At 42.0% G+C, this 15025-nt stretch overlaps 2 protein-coding genes across 2 annotated transcripts in view; one reads left to right on the top strand and one right to left on the bottom strand.

The window, feature by feature from the left end:
• Nucleotides 1-15025, top strand: part of LOC137256362 (leupaxin-like) — a 298728-nt gene that overhangs the window by 218711 nt on the left and 64992 nt on the right. The gene's annotated exons all lie outside the window — the stretch shown is intronic.
• Nucleotides 38-14938, bottom strand: LOC137256399 (large ribosomal subunit protein mL44-like). Its single transcript, XM_067794246.1, has 10 exons — nt 14825-14938; nt 12989-13100; nt 12581-12667; nt 12182-12282; nt 10175-10250; nt 4719-4803; nt 4176-4247; nt 3641-3789; nt 2223-2305; nt 38-1300 (listed from the first exon to the last, which is right to left on the bottom strand). The coding sequence occupies exons 1-10, from the start codon at nt 14910-14912 to the stop codon at nt 1113-1115; spliced, it is 1041 nt and encodes a 346-aa protein (XP_067650347.1). The 5' UTR covers nt 14913-14938; the 3' UTR covers nt 38-1112.

Below are 15025 nucleotides of genomic sequence, written 5' to 3'. Positions count from 1 at the left end.
CAACCGTACAATCTGACATTTGAAAAAACAAAATACATTTGGTTATTCAATTGTTTATTTCATCACAATCCAACACTGGAACACTTCACAGGTTCAATCACCTAACATTAGCATCACATACAACTATAGCACCCGAGGCGTGTTCAGAATCGCGAGTCCACGCGAAAGCTAGCAAGCACTTGATCCTGAATGCCTGTGCCCGTTCCAGTGCCTGCAAACCATCCTTACAGCTGCTTCATCAAGCAAACCCAGATGGCAACCATACATAATGACATTTTGAAAAACAAATTGAGAAAAAAAGAAAAGCAAAACTTATGGATGTCAGCTTCTCAATTGTGAATAACAGACTGTTTTGGAGGGTATGCTTGATCCTCCATCAGGAGCTATGATGTCATTTGTCACCACTCTCCCTGTTCTTTAATCCCCAAGAAGACAAAACGCTATCTGGCTGGTCCCAGAATAACACGAGTTGGTCACTAATGGTTTAATGGAATCAAGCACTCGTATCTGTTGAGGGCCAATGCAAGCACTCGTGGGAGGTAACAGCATAGGTGTCTGCGGTTCTGAATACACTTCTGCACATCAGTCTCATAACATCTGGTATACCAATTCAAGGGAGCTAACTCCTGCCACATATCAGGATCTGGCATGTCCAGAAGCCAAAGTGCTGTATCACGGATGCAAATTAATGTTTACTTCACTTCTTGTTTCAAAGACTGACATGTTAGTGTAATGTATAGCCCTAACCTAATGAGCACTGTCAGTCATTTGTGAAATCCCAGTGTCTATTATGTCTACTATCTATGTTCACTGTCACTACCAAGTTGTTTTGTCATATTTTGTCATATGGGCATTTAAAAGTGCTTCTTCATTACATTGTCACATTGTTGTAAGCTCTCTGCTGTGGAATCACTGACTTTCACTCACTCACTCATTCACAGACACTGCTACAGTGCTGGCATGTAGACAGTGATGAAGTCTTGCATTACAATGACACATAGGGCATCATTATAATTTCACCGATCACACGATAACTGATTATGATTAATCCCTTGGTATGACATCAAACAGCCCTTACAATCCTGACGTTAGATTGTTCATGTAACATTGTCCTACACTGTAGAAGCCTCCAGGGTTGTGAAGTCTGCCAGACTTGGGTTCATCCTGTCAAAGTCAATCTGAAGTGAGTCTGCGAGGCTACCAAGGGGTAGAGGAGACCGACTGTCAGCGAGTCCCATCTGGTTCTTCAAAGCATCTCTAGCTGCCATCTCCTCCGCTATAGCCAATGTCTCACCTGGCGCTGAGGACAAAGCAATGCTGAACATTATCCAACCCATCCTATTACAAGTGTTGTGATTCACATTGTGTCACTGCACCACAAATTTACAAACAATACATGCAGACTCAAGTGAATTTGACTACCTCATCTCACAGAGGGAGTGAGTGAGTGAATTAAGTTTTAAGCTGCAGTGGTCTGCAAATAATCAAATCTAAATCGGACAATCCAGTGATCAACTGCACGAGCATCGATCTGTGCATTTAGGAACTGATGACATGTCAACCAAGTCAGAGACGCCAGTATATATTCGTGTCCCACCTATAGCGGGGATCGTGGTGTTGACATGCAGGCTGCTGCTCATGGATTTTCCGACATTGTCGCGCTATCAATGGGAATCATAGTGACAGATCGAAAACATATGACTTCGCGATATGTCAATAAAAGTTTTCTTAAAAGTAAATTGTATACTTTTATTAGTCATGTGTTTTTCATGAAGATGTTTCAGTACTGATATGAAATAAATCAGAAAATCAATGTTCAAGGCAGAAAATAAATGAAATAAATATGTTACCAGAGCGTATCAACATTATCTCCAATTAAAATAGCATACCCAAATGAAATTTGATAAGGGGAGACACATCTTGCCCTGGTTTACCTCAGGAAAATCATGAATTATAAGAAGCAGGAAGAAAGTAAAATAACTCTGCAACAAATGTACAAGCTCCTAATGCCATCACATACAGTATACACACAAACCACAGTATCTAACTGCTGTAAGGAGGCAGACCATTGCCCATTGGTGACAGATAACTGGCACACAGATGAGAAGAATTTGATGACATTGCTGGATAAGGATGGTCATTCAAATGAGAGATGTCCAAGGTTGAGACGAGTTTAAACTGAAGTTCACTCAAAAGGATGTGGATGTCACACAGATACTCACACTGGCCCAGGAGACGTCCGTCAGAGTATATGCCAACATAGTACAAGGACATCACTGTCTGGGAGGCAGAACTCCACTGCAACCTGAAGCCACATCACAGATTATCATGACTTCTTAAGCTATGACACAGTTTAACTTTCAAACTGTAATAGAGATTTGTGTGCATCCATCCATCCATCAAACCAACTTCAGCCCATCCATCTCCATCCAGACATCCATTCATCCATCCACCAACCCATCATCTGCCCATCCATCTCCATCCTGACATCCATCCACCCACCAACCCATCATCAGCCCATCCATCTCCATCCAGACATCCATCCACCAACCCAAAATCCACCCATCAATCTCCATCCAGACATCCATCCACCCACCAACACATCATCCGCTCATCCATCTCCATCCAGACATCCATCCATCCACCAACCCATCATCCGCCCATCCATCTCCATCCAGACATCCATCCATCCACCAACCCATCATCAACCCATTCATCTCCATCCAAACATCCATCCACCCACCAACCCAACATCTGCCCATCCATCTCTCTCCAGACATCCATCTACCCACCATCCACCCATCCATCTCCATCCAGACATCCACTAACCCATCATCTGCCAAACCATCTCCATCCAGACATCCATCCATCCACCAACCCAACATCAGCCCATCCATCTCTATCCAGACATCAATCCACCCACCAACCCATCATTCGCCCATCCATCTCTATCCAGAAATCCATCCATCCACAAACCCATCATCAACCCATCCATCTCCATCCTGACATCCATCCACCCACTAACCCAACATCTGCCCATCCATCTCCATCCAGACATCCATCCATCCACCAACCCAACATCCGCTCATCCATCTCTATCCAGACATCCATCCATCCATCCACCAACCCATCATCCACCCATCCATCTCCATGCAGACATCAATCCACCCACCAACCCAACATCCGCTCAACCATCTCTATCCAGAAATCCATCCATCCACCAACCCATCATCCACCCATCCATCTCCATGCAGACATCCATCCATCCACCAACCCATCATCAACCCATCCATCTCTATCCAGACATCCATCCATCCACTAACCCATCATCTGCCCATCCATCTCCATCCAGACATCCATCCACCCACCAACCCATCATCCGCCCATCCATCTCCATCCAGACATCCATCCATCCACCAATCCATCATCCGCCCATCCATCTCTATCCAGACATCCATCCATCCACCAACCCATCATCCGCTCATCCATCTCTATCCAGACATCCATCCATCCACCAACCCAACATCCGCTCATCCATCTCTATCCAGACATGCACCCTGACATCCAGACACTCACACAGAGATTAGGGGCATGTTTACTTGGGAGTACTAGACAATACCATTCATCCTGTTGCACTAACCTGGGTTCTGGGGTTGGCCGTCCCTCCCTCAACAACATGTCCTCCAAGAGTCCCATGGGGTTGGAGATGGTCCACAGTTCTGCAATGTCTGTTTCAATCAGCTGAGGCAGCACAAAGTCCCGAACAAACAGATGAGCTTTGTCTCTGCCCTGTATATGAAACATTCCCCTTAGATGTGCTTTTTTTGTTACAAGTGATACTTTATACTTATCCTGACTCATGCTTATTATGCTTATCTCCTTCCTCAATGCAAAGATAGTGGAACACTTGAAATCCCTTGAAGTTCCCTTCTAACTGAAGAGAATGTACAATACATTCACCAACAGGGAGCCTCCCTTTCCTACCAGTACAGTCACATGACCGGCCATGCCTGTCACTCTCTCCTTCATCGCCCGATAAGCATAAGCATGAGTCAGGATAAGGAATAATAATATATTTCATGTAAATGACTTACAGAGTGATGAATAAAATCATGGTGGAAAATCACCCAGGTGACTCATGGCTACACCTGCAATATGGAGAGTGGGGTGTGTACCTGGTCTTGTTGAAGTGCTCCAATGACTGCCTGAAGCGTCTCAGTCAGTGTCTCTGCACCCACAGGGAACTCCTGTCAACATCAGACATAATATCAGGACTAATAGAGTTAATTTACAACATAACTTCCTTTAAATCATAAGACGTTGAAGTCAGACATGTATTGACATGTGCCACTTCAGTATTAGCTAAGATCTCCCTTAGAAACTATCATGCAAGAAGCATTTAGAATGAGCTCAAAGTTCAACAATGGGAGGTGTGAACAAGTGAGTTTAGTTTTATGTCACACTCAGAAATATTCCTGCTATGTGGCGACAGTCTGTAAATAATCGAGTTTGGACCAGACAATCTTTTGATCAACAGCATGAGTATCGATCTACTGGGATATGACCAAGTCAGTGAGTCTGACCACTCGATCCCATAACAATGGAAAGGAAAGGGACACTTATCACATCTAATGTTCCTTTAACAGGATCAAGAAGACATGAAGGTGAGTTGAAGTATATCAACACTGATGAGACCACTGTTACACATAGACTCATACCTGACAAAGGATGATGTCCGTCAATCCAATATGTGAAGCTATTTTGGACAGTACTTCAGTTGACATTAAGTGATCATGTATAGCACTGCAAGTGAATAAATGAAAATGTAACAATTCCATCTAAATCTCTATGACATGATACTCCTTTCAACACACACGTTATACACTGGTAGATTTATTATACTGCCATTGCACTGAATTGTGCATTTCAACTTTATTGTAGTCAGTGACAGTAATTATTCTGGAGTAATATTGATTTGCAAATCTTGTTAATTTTATAATGCAATTGTTCATTGTCAGACATTTCTTTGTTAGTTGTTAGTTCCACATTGAATTCTTTTTGTGAACAGATGTCTGGATTAACTTGAAGTTTCAACTTGGCATTGACACATAAAATGAGTGAGTTAAATTTTATGCCACTTATAGCAATATTCTAGCAATGTTATAGAGGGGGACATCAGAATGTAATTTTCTGAACAAAATGGATATTTTATACTTATCCTGACTCATGCTTAATTGCTTATCTCCTCTTACTAGTGAAGGTAGGGGAACACCTGAAATCCCTTGAAGTTCCCTTCTAAAAGAAGCCGATGTAAAATTCCCACTCATTCATGTATTACCTCCCTTTCCACCACATGGTCAGCTGATCGGCCATGATACTTCACTCTCTCCTAAAATCGCCTGACACGAGAATTCAGCGTGTCTGTGAGGTTCGGCTGGGAGGGTTTTCGTCATGAGTCAGGATAAGTATAAAATATGAATTTTATTCAGAAAATTACATATTTTTCCTGACTTCCTGACCTTAAGCATCCTGACTCATGCTTAATTGCTTACAGAATCCGACAGAAACAGCAGTGGGTCAGACCATGCTGGATTCTGCTGGCTGTTCTAAATTACGTCCAATAATATCCCTCCCTAACGCGAACTTGTAACGGCAATAATTCAGTCCTATTCTTATCATATTCATTGTAGATTTTGGGGGGAATCACATCCAGTCAAACGTGTCTTCCAAAGAAAGCATTGTTGACTGATACGTGATGACATCAAAAGTAACTAGCATCCTGCTAGTTTCTGATGCAACTAATTGTCAAAATATAACAATTGAGACTAGTTGTGACCTTTCTTCATGTCCAAATATCTTCATAATGAATACAAGGTCCTAATCACTCATGCTAGTCTGTTCAAGACGTGCGTATAGACTTTCCACCAAAATACTTCGCAGAGCGTCTGGCTTCCACGAGTCACATGATTAAACAGGTGAGTGAACTCAGCGCCTTCAGGGAATTGTTAGTTGCTGAGCAATGACAAGAGGCCCAAACTGATGACTGCCAGAGACATCCTCCGTGGCTTTGTCTCGCAGGTAATGGTTGGCAAACATCAGGTTTGACTTCCAAAAACAGCCTTCCACAATAGTAGATAGCGAGCAATTTCCATGTAATGCCAGTGTAGAAGCTAGGGCTCTGAATTCATGTGGGTTAGAGGCTCGCCGAGGGTCTAAACCTGCTGCTTTCTATGCTCTGAGTATGAAAATAGGCGCGTTCTAGACTTGCTGCGTGCAATGTATATCTTCAGTGCTCTGACTGGACATAATGATAAATCTTGTGTATCAAGAGTTCCCAAGACTGAAGATAAGGCCGGTATATGGAACTGTCTGTCCGGTTGACATGGTAGTTGATTCTTTGCGATGAAATTCCATCTTAGGCCCAAATGAGCTGTTTCTTGGTGACTTGTATCAAACTTCAATCGATTAAAGTCTAGAGCATTAATTTCTGACATTCTTGCAGCTGTAGCCAAGGCAAGTAAAAATAGCGTCTTTTGAGTCAACATTTCAACTGAAATTTGATCAAGTGGTTCATACGCATCACTTATAAGATGTTGGAGTACAATATTTAGGTCCCACACTGGAGATCTAAATCTGTGTTGTTGATCTTCCAACTTGAAAGAAAATAGTAAGGCAAGAAGCTCTGGTACTTCAGTCAGCTTGGTCCCTGTTCCCATGGTGACGACTGAGCTGAGAGCTGCTAAGCATGTAGATAATGTAGAACCTTTCAGACCCTTGGAATGATGTAAACAGCATAAATAATCTGCTATTTGAGGATGAGCTGCCTTGTTCGCCGAAAATCCTTGTTTCCTGTAGACCTAGTAGACACTGCCACTGTCGAAGTGTTAACAGAGAGAGTAGAGCTTGCGTTATCATTTCTTGAATCTTGACCCACCGGTCCTCCGGAACAGCAATCTGATTCGACTTAGTGATGAAACGAATCCCGAGGAATTCGATATCTTGTTGAGGTTCCAGTTCCGACTTTAGGTGATTTACTAACCAACCCAGTTATGTTAGTAGCCTGATTGTGAAGTCTAACTGTAGACTGAGTTGATTTTTCCGTTGATGCGCTTGTATGCCGTCATCCAGATAAAAAGCACTGCATAGCTCCCTGAGGTGTAGATAATTGGCGATGGGTTTGGTTACCTGAATAAATAGCCATGGGTCAAAGATATTCCAAACAGTAGGACCGTCCATTGGTAGTGCTGACTGTTGAAAAGGAAGCACAGATATTTCCTGGATTCTCGATGAATCGGGATATGCAGATACACATCTTGTAGATCTATGCTGGCTAGATAGTCTGCCGGTCAGATGAGGAGTCTTAGTTGAGGAAGATGTAACAAATTAAAATGTTCTGGCTTCCATAGAAACTTTTTGTTGAATTCCTTCATGTTGTAAATGAGTAGGAATTTCTCTCTGGAATTCTTCGTCGGTACTAGGAAAATTGCTGAGTAAAAGCTCGGCGTTAGACTCTGTGGCTGTATCACTTCTACTGCTCCCTTCTGCAACAGTGTTGATATAGCATCAGTCAACTTGTCTTGTTGATTGTCTGCTTAGATGATGGGAGTTGGTAGTTTTGTGAGCGGCGGTGTATCTTCCAAAAATTCCTGTAACCGTCTCGCAGAATATTCATGACATAGTTGTCGTTGAGGATTCCCCAGTTCTGGCAGTAGTGTTGAAGACGTCCACCCACTTGACACTGTTGTACGGGAACGGCTGGGGGTGGAAGACTCCAGTCATTCCAAACCTGATCAGCAGCGTTTATTTCCTCCACCGCCCCTAGACGATCTTCCTGATGTCTGACAACGTTTATTTCCTCCATAGGGGCAATGAAAAGAAGAAAACGATTTTTCCCCTCGATCGTTGAATTTCTTGTCCCTCTTTGAACTCTGGAGAACTTGGACTTCCTAGTGTAACACTGATTTGTCTGTTTAAGGACAGAAGTCAAAGTGTCGATGGATTTGATCATCATGACTTTCCTTAATCCTGATCTTGCTACCTCTTCAATCCTCCCGCCAAACACAGTAGGTGCAGACCATGGGGTTTGATACAAAGACTTTGTGAAGTTCTCACTCCATGACACAGAGGACAGGAGCCCCTGTCTCTGTAGTAGAGTTAGACCCGCAGTAGTAGAGGCTAGATGTTCGGACATAAACTGTTGATCACTCCTCTGTGTGATAAGCGCAGACAGGATCATCCTTTCTTCCTCATTAGCAGGATTCCTAAATTTTGTAATGAGAGACTCATTGATGGCTCTAGATCGGGCTCATCCGAAGAAAGTTTGTCTCGTAGTAGTGTCAAGTTGCGCCAACCTCTTCTCTTCTACTTTATAAAATCTGCTGCGAGCTGAGTTGATAACTTTACAACCTTCGTCTACATCAGGTGCTCTGATGAATGATTCCATGTGATGAACGGGAAATGACGTGCATTAAATGGTGGCACATGTTGCTGTTGAAACTTGGTTGCTGACCTAAATGCTAGAGACAAACTCTCAGGATCGTAGATACAAGAGCTATCGGCGGGAACGTTAACGTATCAACGTTATTATTCTTCATGTTATATGTGTTGAATTCATTGGAATCCTTAGATGGTAAAACAAGGTTTAAGCCATCCATGATCCATGATGTGACTTCCGAGTCCGAGAAGAGGGCTTCTTCCGGTGAGAACTCTCTCCTAGAGTAAGACAAATTCATAAATCACCGAAGATCCCAACTGCATTAGTCTAAGTCTGAAGGGGAGGATGACTGCATACGTCGCCTTCTATGAACAGGGGAGACTGAAGGAGACCTTCTCCGTTGACGAGTCAGTCCGCAAGTGCACTCACGCAAGCGTGTGAGGTCACTCACCCCAGTATAACTACTTGTGCGAGTGCACTCACTCGGCATGGGTGTGTCCTTGTCTGTACTGCGACCCGATGACCGCGAGTCTTCTGGAGTGCGTGCATGCATACACTTCTTCTTCATCTTCAGACATGAGTGCAGGTCTAGATGAATGCTCTCGACATCGACATCACTCTGTATCATCAACGGAGCCTCGTAAAATAATTGACGTTCTTCTAACGGGACGATCTTTTCGCCGAATGATTTCTTCATCAAAGAAGGATGATTCTGCGATGATCTTGAAGACGAGGACTTCAACTTCGACGACTTACATTTCTAGGCCTGAGACGGCCCTGCCTCTACAGACGGTCTCTTCTGAGTCTTAGGAGACGACTCGACCAACCCTGGACACAACCTCGGAGATAGGGCTGGCATAACACTGGAATGAATCTCAGCATCAATCATTAAACGGTTACCAGATTTTATTTCACCAGATTTAGACATGGTTAACGTGAGCCGACGTTGCTTATCTCTAGCACGTCTGTGAACAGACCTTAAATATAATAAGAATTCGGCTTCAGAGAAATTTGCACAAAATTTACGAGTATGAGCAGAACATAAAGGTTTACACGCCGGGCAAAGTAAATGCAGGTCAACCGCTGACAGCCATAATCTACACTGCAAACACGATTTCATCAACTGAGACTAGGTCTCAGTTGATGAAATAGGCGTAAGAAAAAGACACAATAATCACAATTTTGTATAATAATAATACATATATACAAGCCAAATACCGCATACAACACAATTTTAGTTTGAAAACCAGAAGAAAGAAAGACTTATCACCGTATACGGGACCCTGGGTGCCTCCAGCCGCCCTCATCAGGTGATAGGGAGAGAGTGAAGTATCATGGCCGATCAGCTGACCATGTGGCGGAAAGGGAGGTAATACATGGGTGAGTGGGAATTTTACATCCGCTTCTTATAGAAGGGAACTTCAAGGGATTTCAGGTGTTCCACTACATTTGCCAAGAAGAGAAGATAAGCACCTAAGCATGAGTCAGGATAAGGAAAAATAATGTGCTTCACACACTGTATTCATGAGGGGAATTAAGCCATGGTCTTTGGCATGACAACTGAATACTTTGACTGCATAGCTACCCCTCCATATGGTTACACATAGAACAGGCCAAGGAAACACTTCCACAAGGTTATCATACGATAAAGAAACAAAAGATGTGCAGCTAAATCTCAGGCCCACCAGTTATGGATGATTTCAAGTGTAACTCGTCTAAACTGCATACTGTTATCCATACCTTATTCCCTCCTCAAACAACCGGGGATAAACATGGCGCAGATAGGCCTTGATGTACAAACTCATAGACTCAGACCCTGCAACAAAAAACACACAGTATGTGATTATATGTTCAAAACATTACAGTATATTACCATATATAAGCCAATCCCCTAACTTGACCCTTAAAATCAGTGTCAAAATGGTATGTTTCATATATAAATACATGTTATGTGATTATATGAGCGAATCATTACTGTATGTTACTGTGTATAATCATTGTCAAAATGGTGCGTTTCATAATTGTATAAGACAACCCTTACAATGGGTTGCGGCCAACTCACACCACAAGACATCTGGCAGTTACAGTCTTGGATGTAGGATGTAAGTATATTTGGTGAGAATAGTATCTCAAAAAGATTATACTGACCATTATTCTAGAAACCCATGTTTGTTTTCCTTTTAAGAACCAAAGAGAATATATTATCGACAGAATTAAAATTGTAAACTGGTTTTCTCAATTTTACAGAAAAAAATTGTCATGCAAATGCTTTGTCAACAGGTCCACATCAAAGTGTCAAAGAGCAAAGTAACGATGTTTCAGGTAGATAATTAAACAAAGTTAATAAGCTGAAGAATACAGTCAACAACTATCCTCATAAACGTTATCAAATGAACATTGTAACTTGCTTTTTCCATCTTTTTTTTAGAGCGATTGTGTGCTGTAATTCAAGTACACATCTCGGCTTTCGTCGCCTCGACCTATACACTTGGACACAATGTTTATGTTAAAATATATACAATTTTGACACAGGTGATAACCTAGCATATGTGCACTATGTTCTATAATATATGTATAGGTAGCGACTTTTTGGCTTAGCAAGTTCAGAATAGCATGATTTTAACCAAAAATTTCATCTGAATCTATATGTTTTCATTTATGAGGACAGCATCCATTGCAATTATCTGATTGGCTACCTTAGGTCACATGTATGTTTTGGACCAATCTCAATCCTTATATAAATGTAATTGTAAACCAAAAGTCACTGTGTTCTGTAATCTGATTGGTTGAAAAACATGATCAAATGGTATTAGATTCCCGGAAACTGCAAGACTATTCACTGCGTATTGACACGTAAAAAATTGTTTTGTTGCATCATGAACAGTGGTGACATCATTCAAGCCATATTGTGGCGTAAAGTTAGAATGATGTCACAAATGAGCAACTCCAGATGCTACCATGGGAACCAGCTGAAACGGCCAGCTGATGACACTTCACTGCTGTACCCCTAATCGATGTAAACGAGTGCACATAGTAAAACCCCTTTGGTTTACTTTTTTGTTTACAATGTCGATAAACATCATGTGCTGGCCAGTTTCCGGGTGTTATTGAGTATTTGAAGCACGGGAATATTTCATTTGAAACCTCCGGCTGACACCGTCGTTCCAAATGCATTCCCGTGCTTCAAATACTCAATAACACCCAGAAATTGGCCAACACATGACGTTTATCTCCTAAACGAATACCTTACTAAATCCCCACTACTGTTTAAACTAGAGCTTAGGAGTATGTCACAATACCATAATTGTTTGGATAAGCTAGAGCTTGAAACAACACTATTTATTTTGTTTGTTTGTCTGTTTTTTAACACAACACATAGCAAAATTTGAACTATATGATGGCAGCCTGTAAATAGTATGGTCTGGACCAGACAAGCCAGTGACTGACAACAACAATAATCCAATCCAACTCCACAGTCACCTGCATTAATGTTTGACTGTTTGGAAAGAAGTAATGTTTTCCCCGCAACACATATGTAAGAGCACTGGTCAGTAAAAGACTATCATCCATACAACTAATAATGGTTAAGTGGCAGTGGAGAAAAACTAAACATTTGGACAGTTATCCAACCGATAGAATACTGTATCATGGCAAACATGTATCACTTCCATGTTGTACAACGCCAAACATGCTAACAATAAGTTAATGTGGTTTACAGTTGATGATGTCAAGGGAGTTATCTCTCACCAATAGCGGCTAACTCTTGGTTATCTGTTAGACCAAGAGGGGCAGCATCAAGGTCAATTCCCAACTCTTGTCGCCTTTGTTCTTCTTTCTCGATGTACGATCTACACAGATGGAAGGAAGGAATATTATATAAAGATTTCGACACATTTTCATTCTCAAACACTGGCCATACAAATGATACACTAACGTTGTAGAAACATAAACAAATGGATTGCTGTGTCTTGAAATATCCACCAGCCTCATCATTATTTACCAGACATTTGAAAACAATGTGGGTTCTTAAACTGCTCTTGTTTAGTATACTTACATTTGACATTGTTTTGCTTGTAAACATATCCTCACAGCTTGGATTGAACACTATGAATATACAAATGAATAATGCTTCCAAGTTATCACTACCTGTGTGTTAAAGATCTCCGCAAGGTGCTCTCTTCAAACTCCTCTCCCAGTCTTTTACCAAAGGCATAGATTTCAGCATCATAATTCCTGGAAGAAAAAACATATATATAATTAGCATTTATAGCTCTGGAAACTAAAACTTTCATCCTAAAAAGGAAAGAGTTCATTAATAAAGATATTGTTTGTGAACACTTATATCCAAATTACCATCTGCATTCATCAGGTTGTCTGACTCACAGATCTCGTGGACTCATGTCATAGTATCCCATTTGTCCAGATCAATGTTCATGCTGTTGATCTATGCATTTTTTAGTCCAAACTGGATGATTTAAACACTGCCACCATCGAGCTGGAATATTGTTATCTGCGGCATTAAACAACAATCAAACAAAACCCATCTGTACTGACCAGTTGATCCACTCTGATCGATGTCTCTCTTTTTCCGGGCCTGCTGCCAGTCTTTGGTTGTACAATATGTTGTCAACGCTTGGAACCCAACGCTTGTAGGATTTAACTGGCACTACAAACAAGGTTCAACAGTTGCGTCAATATTTCTTGTTTTATTTGTTGAATCACTGTTTGCTGTGTACATACTGGCAAACAAGGATATACTGGACCAGTGCAGAGAACATGTTTATGAGCAGTAGGTGGTGCATGGCAGTGTGCAAACCCATTTGGTCTGTGAAAGGTAGAGCAAGTGTAGGCTAGTGCACATGCAGTGCATGACGATAAGATTGATTCTGCACGTAGCTGCACATGCCTTGTTCCCCCAACTCTCCTGTGGTCAGTTTAGCAAGTCAGTAATACACTACACTTTACCGCGGACAACCTGGGGACCCTTCAATCACAATGGCCAGTGCCAGTGGGTGGCACTCATACATTCTAATATGGGTCAGTTGTCAAGTCAGTGTTCATCGTATCCTTGTTTGGCAGTAAGCTCATGTAGAAATGTAATAGGTAGTAAAACGGCATACCATGAGAGATCAGAAATAAGCCAGCAACATGTTGCAAACAAACCATAGCTTAATAAGATTACTCATACAAAGTTTTAGCTAGATGAGCCCTGCAATTTTTAAATATGCTTGGATTTCATATTGAATATAGGTTTGAGCTCTTAGGCTTGATTATCCGCAAGTCTATCCTTTAGCCTTTGGATACACTTTAGTTTAAAATCACTAATCTATCTTTGACAAGTGCATTCCTTTATTAAAAATGTCTTAGTTTGGAAAAAAGGTATTCAACTGATATTACCCAGAGTACCACAAAGTCATCAGAGAACAGCAATGACACTGTTACAGTGTGTTTTGGGAAAAGGCGCTAAGTGGTACTACTCAGTCTACTGCTACAGTTTGGACCTGTCCCTGCATCTGTTCATCGCAGCTTTGGGAAAAGAAAAATCTTTCTGCGATTCTGTGTTTAATTCACGTACTAGACTTCAGCATATATGTATTTACGGGAGTAGTGCACTTTACCGGGCGCGCTTTTTCCGCTGTGCTGGCGGGGCTCGAACGCTCTCAGCAGGGGTCGTGGGATTCTAATTAGACTAATTAGCGGACACGCTACCTCGGGACCACCGGTGCGATCACAGTTAGATAGTGCTCGTTTAACGGGTCATTACCCCACCTGCTCTGCGCATGCGCAGTGAATGAAAACAAACTATTATGGTTTGTTTTCATTTACTGCGCATGCGCAGAGCTAGGCCCCGCCTACCCATTCATCAAAGCGAGAAGCCACACCTAGGCATTGTTTTCAAGATGTTGTGCAGCCAATCCAGCGAAGCTATGATATACGATGACGTTTATCGTTTGACTTTCGATTCGTGGATGGATATATGGATATAATCGCATCTAAGGTTTGCCAACCCTAACCTTTACTCACTAACCCTAAGGATCTAGAAGGGGGGGTCCCTAACCCTAAAGATCTAGAAGGGGGGTCCCTAACCCTAAGGATCTAGAAGGGGGGATCCCTAACCCTAAGGATCTAGAAGGGGGGTGTCCCTAACCCTAAGGATCTAGAAGGGGGGGTCCCTAACCCTAAGGATCTAGAAGCGGGGGTCCCTAACCCTAAGGATCTAGAAGTGGGGTCCCTAACCCTAAGGATCTAGAAGGGGGGTCCCTAACCCTAAGGATACATCAGCGCGGTAAAGTGAGACAGTTCAGTAGCTCTACAGCGCGCTATCACTATAGCGCCCGGTAAACTGCACTCTAGCCGTATTTACTCGCGTCCTTTAAAGGCAGTGCTCACCAACAACACTTGGACTTGTCTTAAATAGCGTTCTGTACAACCTTCTCTGAAAACATGTTTGGCACACTCGTCTCATGGACGCGGCCATTTTGAAACTGTCTCAGTATGATAAATACCTGTAGTTTCGTAATAAATGCAGAGGTTACCTAATATGAATATCATATGTATCTTAATTATTTAATAGTATTACATTAGGTTGTC

This window comes from Haliotis asinina, chromosome 1, assembly GCF_037392515.1.
Source record: "Haliotis asinina isolate JCU_RB_2024 chromosome 1, JCU_Hal_asi_v2, whole genome shotgun sequence".
NCBI lineage: Eukaryota > Metazoa > Mollusca > Gastropoda > Lepetellida > Haliotidae > Haliotis > Haliotis asinina.
The sequence above is the reverse complement of the archived record's forward strand: the minus strand, read 5'-3'. Positions and strand labels throughout refer to the sequence as shown.

Bases quoted from the DNA above. Each gene is read 5' to 3' on its own strand.
- LOC137256399 (XM_067794246.1), bottom strand. From the start codon at position 14,912: ATGGCCGCGTCCATGAGACGAGTGTGCCAAACATGTTTTCAGAGAAGG. The intron at 4,248-4,718 runs GTATGAGTCTAT...TGATGTTGACAG, and splicing joins CGGACATCATCCTTTGTCAG to GAGTTCCCTGTGGGTGCAGA. The intron at 1,301-2,222 runs GTGAGTATCTGT...CTTTGTCCTCAG, and splicing joins CGGACGTCTCCTGGGCCAGT to CGCCAGGTGAGACATTGGCT.